Raw genomic sequence first — 14,831 nt, forward strand, 5'->3', positions numbered from 1 at the left:
GGTATCCAGAAAACTTGCTTATCTAGGTTGGTATGTTTTTGCAGCATTCATATGGCCACGGCTCTACTCTGTCGGACTCTGTTTGGAGCGCTTGCTGTGTTCTTAGATGTTTGTGTGTGTTATGGTCAGGATTTAGTAATTAAACTTATTTCCACAACAAGATTACAAAAGAACCCCCAAACCAGATGTTCCTAATTACATAAATGTTCACACAAACCCACTTTCTTGTCTCCCATCCCCCAGACCCTTTTTTCAGTCCTTTGGATTTAGTTAACACCTTCACTTTTTTTGAACTGGATGCTGGTTTAGCAGAGTTAAAACAAACCCTGAAGGCGAGAGCCTCCGTGAAACTTTACATTTTTTTAATTTAAAAAGTTTTTTGCTTGAAAGGATACACTGAGCACTGTAAGCCTCAGAGCAACGTTAAAGAGGTTATTTGGGAGTGCTTCCCTCATTTCCCGCTAAAGTGTTCACTTATTTACACAAGTCGAGCACTTGGAAGGCATATCGTCCAACACACCATGCGGCAGCAGCCCTGCCTGTGGTCCTCCCTCCATGGCTGTGTGAGTGGTATCCAGGGCTCAGGAGCTGCCGGCCCCAAAACACAGACAGCGCGAACTAGGAAGCAAGCAAAAGCCCTCTCAGTACAGAGTGCATGCACTTTACTCCTGGAAGCCTGTCTCAAGCCCTCACCCGGAGATTGCTCACTTTATACACAATTCCTTCAAGCTGGTCATTTCCTTCCTCAGTTCAGGATGAACTACAAAAAATCAGTTGAGGCAGCAATCAGAGACCAAGTCGGAGAGCAGCTTGGAAAAGCAGATCTAGACACGGCCGCCGGTGCCTCCCAGGGCCTTGCTCTGTTAAAGAAATGAAATTGCCCCGAGTCTGAAGCCTTGATAAAAAAGTGGAAGTATGTTTAGTATCTTCCTATTGTAGTAGAAGAGGACGTAATCAATTTTAGAAAGATTTCCACTGATGTATGCATACAATTTAAGAGATCATGTGCTTAGAAGGGGTGAGTTTAGGTAGCAAGATGATGCATTTGAAAAGAATTCCCTTCCTGGCAATGCAGTGTGTGTAATGTCTTATCTTTGAGAGGGAAAGAAAAATGGATGGTTTTATACCACAAGAACTTCTGGGAGAGTTTAATGACAGACATAGTATAGAGTTGGAAGGGACACTTTGTTAGATTAGGACATGTTCCAAATGTCCATAATTGTAATATTTGTGAGGAGAGAGGGGAAATTAAGACTGCTCTGGCCTGGGTAGCCACTTAACACAACTCCACAAGGCACTAGTGTGGGTGGCAGCCCTGGGCGTGGGACAAGACAGGTCCTAGTGTTGGGGGTTAGCCAAGGTTGCTCTGAAGAGGTAGCACTTGACTAGAGCCCGTCAGGAGCCAGCTACTTGAGGGACTGCAGTCAGAGCTTTCCAAGCAGAGAACAGCGGTGCTGTCCAGGCCCTAGAGTGGTTGGCTGGCCAAGAAGCAGAAGGAAAGCCTGTGTGGGTGCAGCCTGGGGGGCGGGGCTGGAGTGGAGGGGCGGCACACGTGGTGAAGGTGCTAAGATGTGCTGAGTGTGAGCCATTTGAAAGTGTCCGGGAGGGGGGTGATTTGACCTGTGCCCGCTGTCGCAGAGCTGGCGGTGTTCTGCACAAAGTCTTTCCTTTTACTGAGACTGCGAGTACCTGAAACGCTGTGCAAAACAGTATTTGGGTGAAATAGTACTTCCTTTCCCATGAATGACATATTCTGGTATTTATTCTACTCATTTCAGCGTTTTTTGGTAATGTTGATTACAGGCCACCATGGACCCGTAAGAACACTTAAAAGACACTGTTCTGCCTCAATACGTGTGTCCCTGCTCGAGAGCTAGAAAATAATCACTAACACGTGAGGATATGTGTACTCAGCTACCACTTTAGGCACTTGACACGAATTATTTTGTGTGCTCCTCCCCAGTGGCCCCTGAGGTAGGCGTATCCTCATTTTATAAAAGAAAAAAACACAGATGTTACTAAGATTCAAACGAGGCTCCAACCCGAGGCGAGGCTGGAGGTGGAAGGGAAAGGAGTAGAGTGTGGGGTGGGGTAGCAAGGGGGGCGGGCTGCTTTGATAAAGGTCTCGAGCAACAAGTGCAAGCTTCGGTGTTTTTGGTTACCAGATGACCAGTGGTTCCCTCCTAGTGAAATGCCAGCTGCACTTTCAGATCTGAAAAGTTGAGGATGTGTGGTCAATTTCTCGGTCCGCAGGGCAGATGCTAACAGGTTTAGCGAGGCGGCTGCGGCCTTTCCAGCTAATCTTCTGCTGGCAGCCTAGCCCTGTGAAAGGGCAGACACGGATGAGCCTCTGTGGGGATGAGGCTGACCTCACTTGATAGCTATGCTGCCAGGCGAACCTTGTCCCGGGTAGTGGGCCAGCATCAGAGCCCCGAGTCAGGAGCTCTGGTTTATCTGTTTGAGATTGTAATCCTTTCCCGTGAATTCCAGGTATGGCAGGAAGGAGTTTGTATTAACAAGTCTGCATCCTGCAGACCCTGTCTTCAGCAGGTCAGAACTGCTCTCTTGGTGGGACCTGCCTCAGCATCCAGGCACCATCAGATGCGGTTATGAAGGAGACCCTCACTGTGGTGGAATGGCATTGGACTTGGAGTTCTGGAATCGCTGTCACCTGCCCCTGGGGGCCCAAGGGCCCCTCTGAGCACAGCAGTGACTTAGGAGTTGCACGTCCTGTTTCGGCACTGGCTCTAGGTCTCTTTAGAAAGCATCACCCTCCCTTTGTTGGGTGGGTTAATCTATCACCAGTTCCTAAGAACTAAAGCCCTGAATTTCTCATCTCTCGATGGTGGTCCCTGAATTTGGGCCAACTTCATCTCTAAACACACTTACAGGGACCTAGCTTGCTTTGTCAATCACCTGCTCCAGGAGTGCCTGGGGCCCTGAGCCAGCCCTGCTGAAGCCCTGAGTCCTCCTTTACCTCATGGGACTCCTTCAGGGGCCCTGACCTCTCACTCCCTCACCGCCCCCTCCCCACCTAAGCGCTGCAGAGCAGTTGGTCCAAGACACCCTCTCTTGTCAGCCACGTGGTGACCAGGACCCTGTTCTCAGGAAAGAAGCGAAGAATTCACTTGTCCTCAGAATCCAGAAGCTGTAGTACTAACCTGCAGATGTTTTGAGGTAAATAAGAACTATTTATATTTACAATATTATTTCTTTAGGAGGACGTGTCTTCTGGCTTAGGTTTCTAAGTTGCAGAGTGCCCGTGTTGGTGGCCACAGCAAACATCCCCTTTGGTAACTTCACATGATGTGCTCTCCTATGTGAGGTTAATTTGTGGGAGCAGACTGGTTGGGTTCTACTTTGGTTCAGAAATAAGGTAGGAGTGACTTAGCCTGGTCTTTGTAACCATCAGAAAATGAAAACTGACACACGCCTGAAGTGTAGTGGCATGGTTTAAAAAAATCAGCCAGTGTCAATTCAGAGGCCCAGAAAGTAAATGTCTCACACCATCTGTAGGACACGAAAGAGCAGATCGGCATGCAGGGCTTTCCTTTGCTCCAGCAGTAATGCATCAGTAAGTGTGTCCAGATATAATTCCAAGAGGTGGTTTCTCTCGGGTTTAAGTCCAGTGCTGTCCAGTACAACTTCCTGCAGTAAATGAATTGTTTGTAATATCCAGTTAGGGACCTGGGAACTGAAATTTTTATTTTACTTTAATTTTATTTTATTTTTTATAAATTTATTTATTTTATTTTATTTTTGGCTGCATTGGGTCTTCGTTGCTGCTTTCTCTAGTTGCAGCGAGCCGGGGGCTACTCTTCATGGCGGTGCACAGGCTTCTCATTGGGTGGCTTCTCTTGTTGCAGAGTACGGGCTCTAGGTGCGCGGGTTCAGTAGATGTGGCACATGGGCTCAGTAGTTGTGGCTCACGGGCTCTAGAGTGCGGGCTCAGTAGTTGTGGCACACAGGCTTAGTTGCTCCACAGCATGTGGGATCTTCCTGGACCAAGGCTCCAACCCGTGTCCCCTGCATTGGCAGGCGGATTCTTAACATCCCTGTTTTCTTTTATTTTTTAATTTTTTTTATTTTATTTTTGGCTGCATTGGGTCTTCGTTGCTGCTTTCTCTAGTTGCAGCGAGCCGGGGGCTACTCTTCATGGCGGTGCACAGGCTTCTCATTGGGTGGCTTCTCTTGTTGCAGAGTACGGGCTCTAGGTGCGCGGGTTCAGTAGATGTGGCACATGGGCTCAGTAGTTGTGGCTCACGGGCTCTAGAGTGCGGGCTCAGTAGTTGTGGCACACAGGCTTAGTTGCTCCACAGCATGTGGGATCTTCCTGGACCAAGGCTCCAACCCGTGTCCCCTGCATTGGCAGGCGGATTCTTAACCGCTGCAACACCAGGGAAACCCTACTTTAATTTTAAATCTAAAAAGGTCACATGTGCCTAGTGTCTACCATAAAGGAGAGGGTGTTGTTTTTTCCTTTCCTTTATTGAAAGGTGTCATTGTCCCCTTTATGAGATTCATCACAATTTTCCCTCCTCTCTCCTGAATCTTAAAATTTTTCACTGAGGCTTCATATTGCTAATCTTGGCATGTGAAGAATTTGTTTTGGTAATGATTCAAGGAAGTTACTTTACGTAATCGTATAGGAAATTCATCATTTTACGCAGTGTTAAAATTGAGGTTAATGTATTATGCGTAAAGAAACTCCTGCTCTGTTAGCTGAAGTCCTGGTCTAGGACACTGGAGGAAGACCAGGCCAGGGCAAGGCCACGTTTATTTTGTGTAAACTTCCCTGGAGTGCACCCTGTGTTATTCTGTGGTATGAAATGGCATTTCATAGTGGGGGAGGGCTTCCCTGGTGGCGCAGTGGTTGCGCGTCCGCCTGCCGATGCAGGGGAACCGGGTCCGCGCCCCGGTCTGGGAAGATCCCATATGCCGCGGAGCGGCTGGGCCCGTGAGCCATGGCCGCTGAGCCTGCGCGTCCGGAGCCTGTGCTCCGCAAAGGGAGAGGCCACAACAGTGAGAGGCCCGCGTACCACAAAAAAAAAAAAAAAAAAAAAAAAAATAGTGGGGGAAAAGTCAGAATATAGCAGATATTATAAGAATTTGATGTAACTTTATTTTTGGCCTGTGTGTTTCTTTTGAAGTATAGTTGATTTACAATGTTGTGTTTCAGGTGTACAACAAAGTGATTCAGTTATACGTACGTATATATACACATACATATATATGTATACACGTATTTATATTCTTTTTCAGATTCTTTTCCCTTATGGGTTATCAGAAAATATTGAGTCTAGTTCCCTGACGTAACTTTAGAGTAAACTACTAAAACGTTTCCTTTTGGGGAAAATAGTGCAGTTTAAAATAACATTTCAACAGTTATAGTCTAAAATGTCACCATATACAAAGGGTTCCTGGACCTGTGGTGGTCACCTCAAGTTCACCCACTGTTTCAGGCACAGCTGCTCTTCTGGGCTTGCCACGCAGGTCTTCCCTATTTCACTACAAGTGATTTTGAAACCAAATAGCATCGCACTGGTTCTAGCACCCCTTTGGGTGCTCCAGGCGTGAGTATCTTGCTAGATATGGAAATGGGTGCCATCCAACTGGATGGTTGAAAGTGCTCAAAAATATTTGGTCGTTAATATTTTGCTGTGTGAGGAAACCATCTTCTGGGCAGAAGGCACAGTCACTAGCTTTAAAACAGTTTACAGTCTAGAGGCGGGACTACTGTGACATGGTCTTCCAGGGGTGGGCCTAGTTTATCTGCATCTCTGGGCAGCCATCCAGGTGATTATGCTGCAGTCAGGGTGGTGGTCAGGGGAAGCACAGGGGTCAGGGGTGGGGGCTGTATTTATGACGACCCTCTCCTTTGCCTGGCCACCCCCCCTCCCCCCAGGAAACCTTCTGATACCCCAGGCGGGACCAGACCCTCCTGTTACACGTGCCCCAGACCATTTAGCTCCCTTGAGTTACTGGCTGTCATTTCAGCTGCCTGTGAGCTTGACAGCAGGAGCCACATCCACCTGGCTCTGTGCAGTGCTCCCAGCACCTGCCAACCACAGGACTTTGGGTGAAAGGACAAAGGGTGTGGAGGCAGCAGGACGCTGTGTTTCAGCACTGATGTGTCATCAGCTAGTTCGAGCCTTATCACAAGATGGCTGCGGGCTTGTTCAGGAGTCGGTGTAAGGAGAAAACCAGGTCTCTTAGATGCAATGGGTGGTTCCAGCAAAAGTCAAGACTGCTTACTGCTTGGGCCGCTGGAATGGAGGAGCTGGCCCTGAATCCTGAATTGTGAATTTCTTTAGGGTGGCTGCGGACCCCACCCTGCAGCCCAGTCCTCCTGGGCTGAGTTTCCCCGCACCTTCCCCCTCCTCGGCCTGACCACCTGGATGCAACCCCTTCTCCAGGGTGTAAGGAGGCCGGAGTCTTCATCCCAGTGCCTGGGAAGCAATGTAGGACCTCACTGTCCCCCAGGGACGCAGTGATGGGTTCCCTCTCCCCAGAGGTCAGACGCATGATAGGTTAAATACTTTAGAGAGGTGGCCCAGGGACCTTTGTGTAACATTGTTTCAAAGGAATTTGAAAATTCCTTTCTTCTAATGTACACAGAAATTGACAGAGGAACTTTCTGAAAGTACAGTCTCCCTAAATAGGGAACTGCCTGTAGCTGCTTCTGACTCTTATGGAGCTAGATTGTTTCCAGATTAAGTGCTGTTTTCATCTCAGCGCTGATGACTTGAACTCATCAGTAAGACAACTCTCTCGGTCTATTCAGGCTGCTGTAACAAATACCACAGACTGGGTGGCTTAAACAACATTTACTTCTCACAGTTCTGGAGGCTGGAAAGTCCATGGTCAGAGGTGCTTGTAGATTTGGTTTCCAGGTGAGGTCCCTCTTCCTGGCTTACAAAAGACTGCCTTCTCGCTGTGTTCTCACACAGTGGAGAGAAATCATCTTTCTCGTCTCTTCTTATAAGGGCACAAATCCTGTCACAAGGGTCCCACTCTCCTGACCTAATTACCGCCCCCCCCCCCTCAAGCCTCACTTCTAAATACCATCACATTGGGGGTTAAGGGCTTCAACATAAGAATGGTTTGGGGGGGCGCTCACATTCAGTCCATAACGACAACTAATAAAAATTCATCGAAAGTTTATTTCTGTTGTCATTTAAACCTGCCAGGCTATTTCCCTATGGTTACTAACATTTTCCCCCCTTTTATATTTCCTAGCTGAAGGGCAAACTAGTCTCTTGAATGGTACTATTTCTGTGATAGGGAGGGCTGACTCAGATGCCTTACACCGGGACAGTGGGTCTGCAGACCAGAGGCCCCCTCAAAGGGGGACTGCCCAGCCCCAGCCTCTCTGGACCCGGCCTCCTGCTGGGCTTCTGGGCTTTGGTTTGTTTTTAAGGCTGGGATCTGAATTTACATGTGAAATGTCAGGTAGATAAAGTAGATAGTGGATGTATTGTTGCTTGTCTCTTTTATGATAAGCCAAACAAAGTACTTTCTGGGGATTGGTCTGCCACTTGCCACAAGTTTGCCATCTCTTCTCTGTCTTGGGGTCTTGAGCAAAGGCTGCTCTCAAGCGTTTGCCTGAATGGTCCAGCTCCAATCTTTTCACTTACCTATGGATGATGTGTGTCTTATTTTAACCATAAATAGTGAGTCACAATCTTCACTATTAATACCAACTATCATGACTTACAGCATGCGATTTCAGGGAAAACAAATGCAGGTTCTATTTGTACTCTGCCCAGAAAAGTCTTACTTTGGTATTTCATTCTTGATTTTTTATCAGAATTCCATCAGGTATTGTTATGAATGCACTAGTGCACCTTGCATTGTAAATTCTATGAGTTCAGAGTGGGGAAGTGGTCTTAAATTATTCCTGAAAAACCAAAACAAAATTGCCGAAACTCCTAAACGAATACCTCTATATTGGTGGGGTTTTTTTGTTTGGTTTGGTTTTTTTGTTTGGTTTGGTTTTTTGCGGTACGCGGGCCTTCTCACTGTTGTGGCCTCTCCCGTTGCGGAGCACAGGCTCTGGACGCGCAGGGTCAGCGGCCATGGCTCACGGGCCCAGCCGCTCCGCGGCATAACTAATACCTCTATATTGGTGGGGTTTTTTTGTTTGGTTTGGTTTTTTTGCGGTACGCGGGCCTCTCACTGTTGTGGCCTCTCCCGTTGCGGAGCACAGGCTCTGGACGCGCAGGGTCAGCGGCCATGGCTCACGGGCCCAGCCGCTCCGCGGCATGTGGGATCTTCCCGGACCGGGGCACGAACCCGTGTCCCCTGCATCGGCAGGCGGACTCTCAACCACTGCGCCAACAGGGAAGCCCTACATTGGTGTATTTGATTTTGATTTAACTGTCCATTAGTGGGGCTCATAGTGGGATGATTAAATAACCTACCAGTGAGGAAGGATAATCTACCTTGATTAGAACACGCAGGTAACCCCTTTCGTAAACTTACAGTAAGCCCACTGAGGAAATACGTTGTAAAATGCGACTACTACTTGCAACTGCAATTTACAGAATCCTGGCTTTGAAATACTTCTTTCTCGAAGTACAGTTTGTCAAAATGGGCATCTTGACCTTTCTATAAGGTATTAAGTAGAACGGGGGAAGACGGAATCACGTAAGAGCCCTTTTCCTCCCACAAGGCCACTGTTGGCCATTCTCTCCGGGTTTTCACATTATGCAAACCTCACTCACTAAGCACCATTGTGTAAGCAGATGTGACTCCTCAGGACACTGTCATCCCTTCCAACCTTCACGTTTCCCTACTTTTCCTAAAGGTCGCATCAAGCACGCGTCTGGAGGAATGTTCATCTTTCTCTCCTTTATTTTCAACAGGTGGAATACATGTTGGTATCTTTTGATCATGAAAATAAAAAAGCCCAACTGGTACTGTCTGGAGAGGAACTTCTTGAAACTCTGCAAGAAAAGGGGGAAAGGACAAACCCAAAGTAAGCTGATGTACTGAAGGCTTCTTTGAGAGTTTCTGAAACTGTTAGAACCACTGGAATATCATCTTTCCTCCCACGTACAGGAGACAGGAGAGCACAGCAGTTTAGGGCTCTGGCTCTGGTTCCCAGTTGTCTGGGTTCAAATCCTGCTTCCTCTGCTTAATAGCTGGGTACCCTTAGGCGAGGTACTTAACTTCTCTGTGCCTCAGTTTCCTCAACTGTAAATCAGGGATAATAATAATACCTACCTCTTAGGGTGTAGACATTCTAAATACGTTAGTAAGCACTTAGAAGAGTAAACTCAATATAAAGTTTGATTACTATTTAAATATTTTTTTAAAAAATTGGCAGTTACCAAGATCACAAACCATGGTGTCAGAGAAAACTTGCAGATGGGTTTTGCTTAGCTGGCAGGATGTTTTTTAAATATTTCTTTATTTCAGTAGACAGAGGTGAAGGGGGCATGTACCTCCAGTTCATTTCTCTACCCACTGAATTTTGGGAGGCTGGGTTTGCATTTGGAACCCAGTCTTAAACTGAAGGAGGCCTTAAATCCCCACGTCCTTCCCCACAGAGTAGACAGGCTTGCTTGCCTTGGACAGTGCATACCCTGTGTGTGTCTCAGTTATTTATAAATATTTTAGACCCAGCACTTGTAACCCTTATGTAGTTGAAGAGCTGTGGAAGATTAACAGCCACTGGGAGTTTTAAAGAGTTCTTGGCTTCTTGTATACCCAGTGGTTTCTAAATTTTTGGAGGCAACTTTTTCAAAACTAAAAATGGAGCAGACTGCAGCAGAAGAATAAGATGGACTGAAACCTTTTCTCCTCTGTAGCCACCCTACCCTTTGGAGACCAGAATATGGGAGCTACATGATCGAGGGGACACCTGGCCAGCCGTACGGAGGGACCATGTCTGAGTTCAACACGGTCGAGGACAACATGAGGAAGCGCCGCAAGGAAGCGACATCTCTACTGGGGGAAAACCAGGCCCTCTGCACAATCACTTCATTTCCCAGGTTAGTCCCTGTGTCAACGTGCATGGCCGGCATTTCAGAGCAATCCAGGTATCGAGAGCAGATCACAACCCAGCCCTTGACCCCACAGCTCTCATGCTTTGCAGACAGTTCATCCTCATCACACCGTGTCTGGTAGACTCTGTAACATTAGAGCTGCAGGCAGAGTCACGTGCCAGCCTCTGCCAGTGGTGGTGGTGGCCTGGGGGACTGTGGAAGGACCCGAGGGCCACAGACTCTGCAGGCGGAAGGGAAGGAGCAGTGCACAAGGAAGGATGTGCGTTGCCCCCCATATCAGATCAGGGGGCCCCCGATGAGGGGCTGGCATCAGCGCTCCCAGGGTCTGTTGATACATATTAACAAAGAACAAGGGAGTCACTGGGTCATGTTTGGATTGTGCTGAAAAGATTTAGGATTTGTCATCAAATCTAGTTATGGCTAAAGTTTCATAAGAGTAAATATAAGGTAAATATGAACAGTGAAATTTTGTCCTTAGCTTAGTATGAGGTACATAAATATCACACAATTATACATAGGACCTGTACGCAAGAATGCAGTTCTACCGAATCGTAAATCTGGTTATCTCTGCTAGATATCTGTCAGATTGTGGCAAAGTATGCTTACCTCCCCAAAGTTCAAAAGCACTTTGAGGATTGGTATCGTGGCCTGGAACACTCTGAAGTATTTTTATGCCTTCTTGTTTTTCCCTGATCGATGTCCACGATGAACTTAGGCATTCACAGTCACACCACTGGTCTTAGGACACTTAAAGGGAATTTTCTTTTTTAAAATCTCCATGGTCACATATAAATAGTTGAAACCTTATTTAAGCAACTCATCAGACATTTAGAGAAGTATCTTTTTCCTTCTCTTAAGTTACTATGAAGGGAGGAGAGTTGAGCTGGGAATAAGTTTTATTCTAAAAATCTAATTTTTTTTAAAAAGCCTAACCATATCTTTTATGATGAGAGGGTGTTTTTGGATTAGTAAACAAAACAAAGATAATAATTATTTGTTTGTAGAAGCCTCACCTTACATCCACAGTCAAATGATAAGGGAAGTTTTATTTCGGGATCAAGAGGGAGAGGAAGACTCAGTTTCTTCAGTGTAAACAGGGTGATTCTCTTTCCGAAAACAGGTGCAACTGTAGTGGGGCCCAGTAACCCAAACAGTGGTCATGTGACTGTTTACATTTAAATCAATCAGACTTGTATACAATGAGAAGTTCAGTTCCTCAGTCTCATTCGCCTCCTACCACCTGCTCAGTACCCATCTGGGCAGTGCAGGCCGTGAGCATTTCCATCCCTGCAGAGGTTCCCTTGGACGGTGCTGGTCTGAAGGAAAAGTGGGGCTGGGGGTGCGGGTCTGAGTCCTGGCTGCCCGCTTCCTGCCAAGTACACACGTGCTTCTCCAGCCTGATTCCGGTCAGCAGAGAGACCCCCAGATCTCAGTTTGTCACTCTCGGCAAGAGCTTTTCCTAAGGCTGCAGGCTGTCAGTGAATAATGTACGGAGCTGCAGGAACTCTCAGCAGCCCCCTTATCTGGGGCTGTTTTCGAGATAAGATCGGCAAGTTCACTTGTTGTTCACCAGGCGAACATGGGCGGCCAGTTTTATAAAAGGTGAGGTTGAAAATAAGGCACCGGCTATAGTCCTGGCTCCCAAGCCGGAGGTTTCCTGCTGCCGACCTACACCCTGCTCTGCTTCTCTGTTGGAATTAAAGCTCTTCCTCAGGTCAAGTGAGATAATAGGGTTGGGTTTCAGCCTCCGGAGGGAGATCTGGGGGTGGACAGGGGCACTGGCAGAGAACCTGCCTGATCTGGACGGATTCATGAGGTGCCTGGCAGAGGCAAGAAACAGGAGGCCTGTCCCAAGTCGAACCAAGCTGATGGGGAGGTGGTGTGCAGGGGTCGGAGCTGGTAAAGGAAGACGCCTCAGAAACCGCGTGGGGGAAACAGCCAAGGCGGCCAGGATATAAGTAAGTGCTCTGCAGACCCTCAGTGGACGGAGGCTTCTGAAAAAATCGACAAAAGGGCTGCAGTCACAAGAGAAGAGCTTGGTGAGCAAGACAGACTGCAAAGGCGTGGCTGCAAGGAGCACAGTGTTTGCAAAACACCTGTGTGCCGGACCCCTGAAAAAGGCAGCGTTACACATGCACGTTTTTAATCCCTGAAGACAGAGTCTATCTCTTTAGTTCTCCATTTGTTGTAGATTAGGCTGCCCTGGGTTCACGCTGCCCGAGTTCAAGCCCAACCCAGTGGAAGGAGGAGCTTCCAAGTCCCTCTTCTTTCCTGATGAAGCGATAAACAAGCACCCGCGCTTCAGGTGAGTGTGTGGATGACTGGGATCCCTGGATCCCTGCCCTGGGGGTGCAGTGTCCCTCCGGGAATCATTACTGAGCGGTTCCTGAATTCCAGCTCCTGTGGTAATTAACCAGAGGAGCCCGCAGACCCACAGCTACGCCTGTTCTCGGTCCCCCAAGGCTGCTCGGTTGGTGCTGCTTGTTTCCAGGCTGGATCTGCCTGTTTTCCAAGTGATCCTAAAGTTATTCACTTAGCCACAGATGCATTTCAATCCTAGTTCTGTTAACACCTGTTTGGAGAAGCTTTCTTGTCATCATTTTTACCTTTTCCTCCTCTGAAAATTACCGCCAGTATCTGTGGTCTTCTCATCCCACTCCATATACCTTGACAATAAGGTAAAATATGTACAATACCTGTGTATATAGTAGGCACGCTCTACCTTCTGTTCCACTAACTTCTAAGTCTGTTAGTCTGTAGTTTTAATTCTAGGGTTTCAAGTTGCTTCAGGGCCCATACCAGTCTGATCTCAGCTTTGTACCTTTGAGTCTCATCTGTCATCCTGAACCCGGGCTCCTGACCTACAGTTAGGGACCTGTGACTTCTCAGTGTTCATTCCTGTAACAGGTCTGCACACCTGCTACGTGCAGAGTCCGTGGGGAAGATAAAGACATATAAACATAGTTTCCAACATCAAGTGTTTATAGTGTGCCAAGGGGAAGGTGGAGATATTCAGCTGCAAGAAAAGGAAGATTATGACAGGTGTCCAAAGATGGTAACACCAGAGAGAGGAAGGTGCTTCTGACTGAGGGGGTCAAAAGCAGGCCTCCTGAGCGAGGTGGCATTTACACCATCGACGGCAGCACTGCCCAGTAAAACCACAATGCAAGCCACGCATGTAATTTTAATAGTAATTTTGTAGCCATGTTAAAAAGGTGAAAAAGGTGAACTTATAGTGTATTTTATTTAACTCTGTATATCCAACTTGTGACCAGTATTTTTAAATTATTAATAAGTTTTACTTTATTTCTGTACCAAGTCTTCAAAACGTGCTGTGTGTTCACCCTCAGAGCACATTTTAATTAGGACTGGCTGCATGTCCAGTGCTTACAGCCACAGCTTGCCTGGGGCTTCTGGATCAGACATCGCAGGCTGGAGGACAGTATGAATGCTGCAGGATGGGTGGAGGGAGTGATGAGGTTCTGGGGTCCAGAGATGCCTGGGGAACGTGAGTACCACAGTTTGGCTCAAGTCTTTGGACTTAGCATGGAAAATGTTAGAAACATAGGGTGAGGCCAGACCACAGCAGACCTTGAACACTTGAGCTTGGTTTGGTGAGTCACACGGAGCCGGGGATCAGGGTCTGGGCAGGAGAGAGAATGACATTCTCAAACAAGAGCCAGAGGACGTGGTATTAATGCAAAGCCTTCTTTCAGGAAATCCCCTCAGTCTCTCGGTCCACATGAATTTTCGGTAGGGTTGTCTTAGAGAATGAGTTTGAGGGAGGAAGTCGTTCCGTGTACTTGAATATTGTCAAATTCTTCTTTTGCATGATGGTTCTTAGGTGACCACCTTAGGACATTTGTTCTCTGTTTTTTAGTACCCTCACCAGGAACATCCGGCACAGAAGAGGAGAGAAGGTTGTCATCAACGTCCCAAGTGAGTCTAGAGAGGTGGCGGGGTGGGAGGAGACCCCCCCCCATTGTTGTTAATCCTTGACTCTCACCCATTTCCTGCTCTTTTCTTTCTTTCTTTCTTTCTTTTTTTTTTCAATTAATACTGCAGTATTTAAGGACAAGAATACACCATCTCCATTTATAGAAACATTTCCTGAGGATGATGAGGCAGCAAAGGCTTCTAAGCCCGACCACATTTACATGGATGCTATGGGCTTTGGGATGGGCAATTGCTGTCTGCAGGTATCATTTCAAATATCCAGAGAGGCAAGCTGTCCTCATCCGTTTCTATTTATTAACTTCTTTTTTTTATATGTGCATGTTTCCTTTTTAAAAATCACATTTTAATCAGGTTAAAATAGTAGCTAGTACTTCTTTCTGAAAACCAATGAAGTTATCTTAGTAAATTCACTGGAAGTTATCTCTGGACAGAATTTACGGAATCTACAGTTCACTACAAAGACATAGTTGTTAATGAATTTAAAATGTGAAATATTCCAAAGTCACTGTCTCTGTTCTCTCTGTGCCTAGTTTTTGCTGCCATCTAGTGACTAGCTTTGAGATTGTAAACATTGCTCAAATTTTATCATTTCTGAAAATGAATTCTGGATGCACTCCAGTGAGCTTGTGATCCAAGGGAAGGATTATTTGGACTTTAAATTTTTATTTGCCTGCAAGGCCATCTAGTGGTATAAAAAGAATAAATATTGGGCTTCCCTGGTGGCGCAGTGGTTGCGCGTCCGCCTGCCAATGCAGGGGAACCGGGTTCGCGCCCCGGTCTGGGAGGATCCCACATGCCGCGGAGCGGCTGGGCCCGTGAGCCATGGCCGCTGGGCCTGCGCGTCCGGAGCCTGTGCTCCGC

At 47.1% G+C, this 14,831-nt stretch overlaps 1 protein-coding gene across 3 annotated transcripts in view; it reads left to right on the forward strand.

Moving 5' to 3' along the window:
* GCLC (glutamate-cysteine ligase catalytic subunit) overlaps window positions 1-14,831 on the forward strand; it is a 40,445-nt gene that overhangs the window by 10,150 nt on the left and 15,464 nt on the right. For all 3 annotated transcript variants that reach the window (XM_024121889.3, XM_024121890.3, XM_028478902.2), the window contains exons 2-6: window positions 8,868-8,980; window positions 9,816-9,998; window positions 12,205-12,318; window positions 13,894-13,952; window positions 14,079-14,212. In XM_024121889.3, coding sequence (XP_023977657.1) covers window positions 8,868-8,980; window positions 9,816-9,998; window positions 12,205-12,318; window positions 13,894-13,952; window positions 14,079-14,212 — 603 coding nt within the window. The remainder of the gene's footprint in view (window positions 1-8,867; window positions 8,981-9,815; window positions 9,999-12,204; window positions 12,319-13,893; window positions 13,953-14,078; window positions 14,213-14,831) is intronic.

This window comes from Physeter macrocephalus, chromosome 18, assembly GCF_002837175.3.
Source record: "Physeter macrocephalus isolate SW-GA chromosome 18, ASM283717v5, whole genome shotgun sequence".
In the NCBI taxonomy this organism is placed as follows: domain Eukaryota; kingdom Metazoa; phylum Chordata; class Mammalia; order Artiodactyla; family Physeteridae; genus Physeter; species Physeter macrocephalus.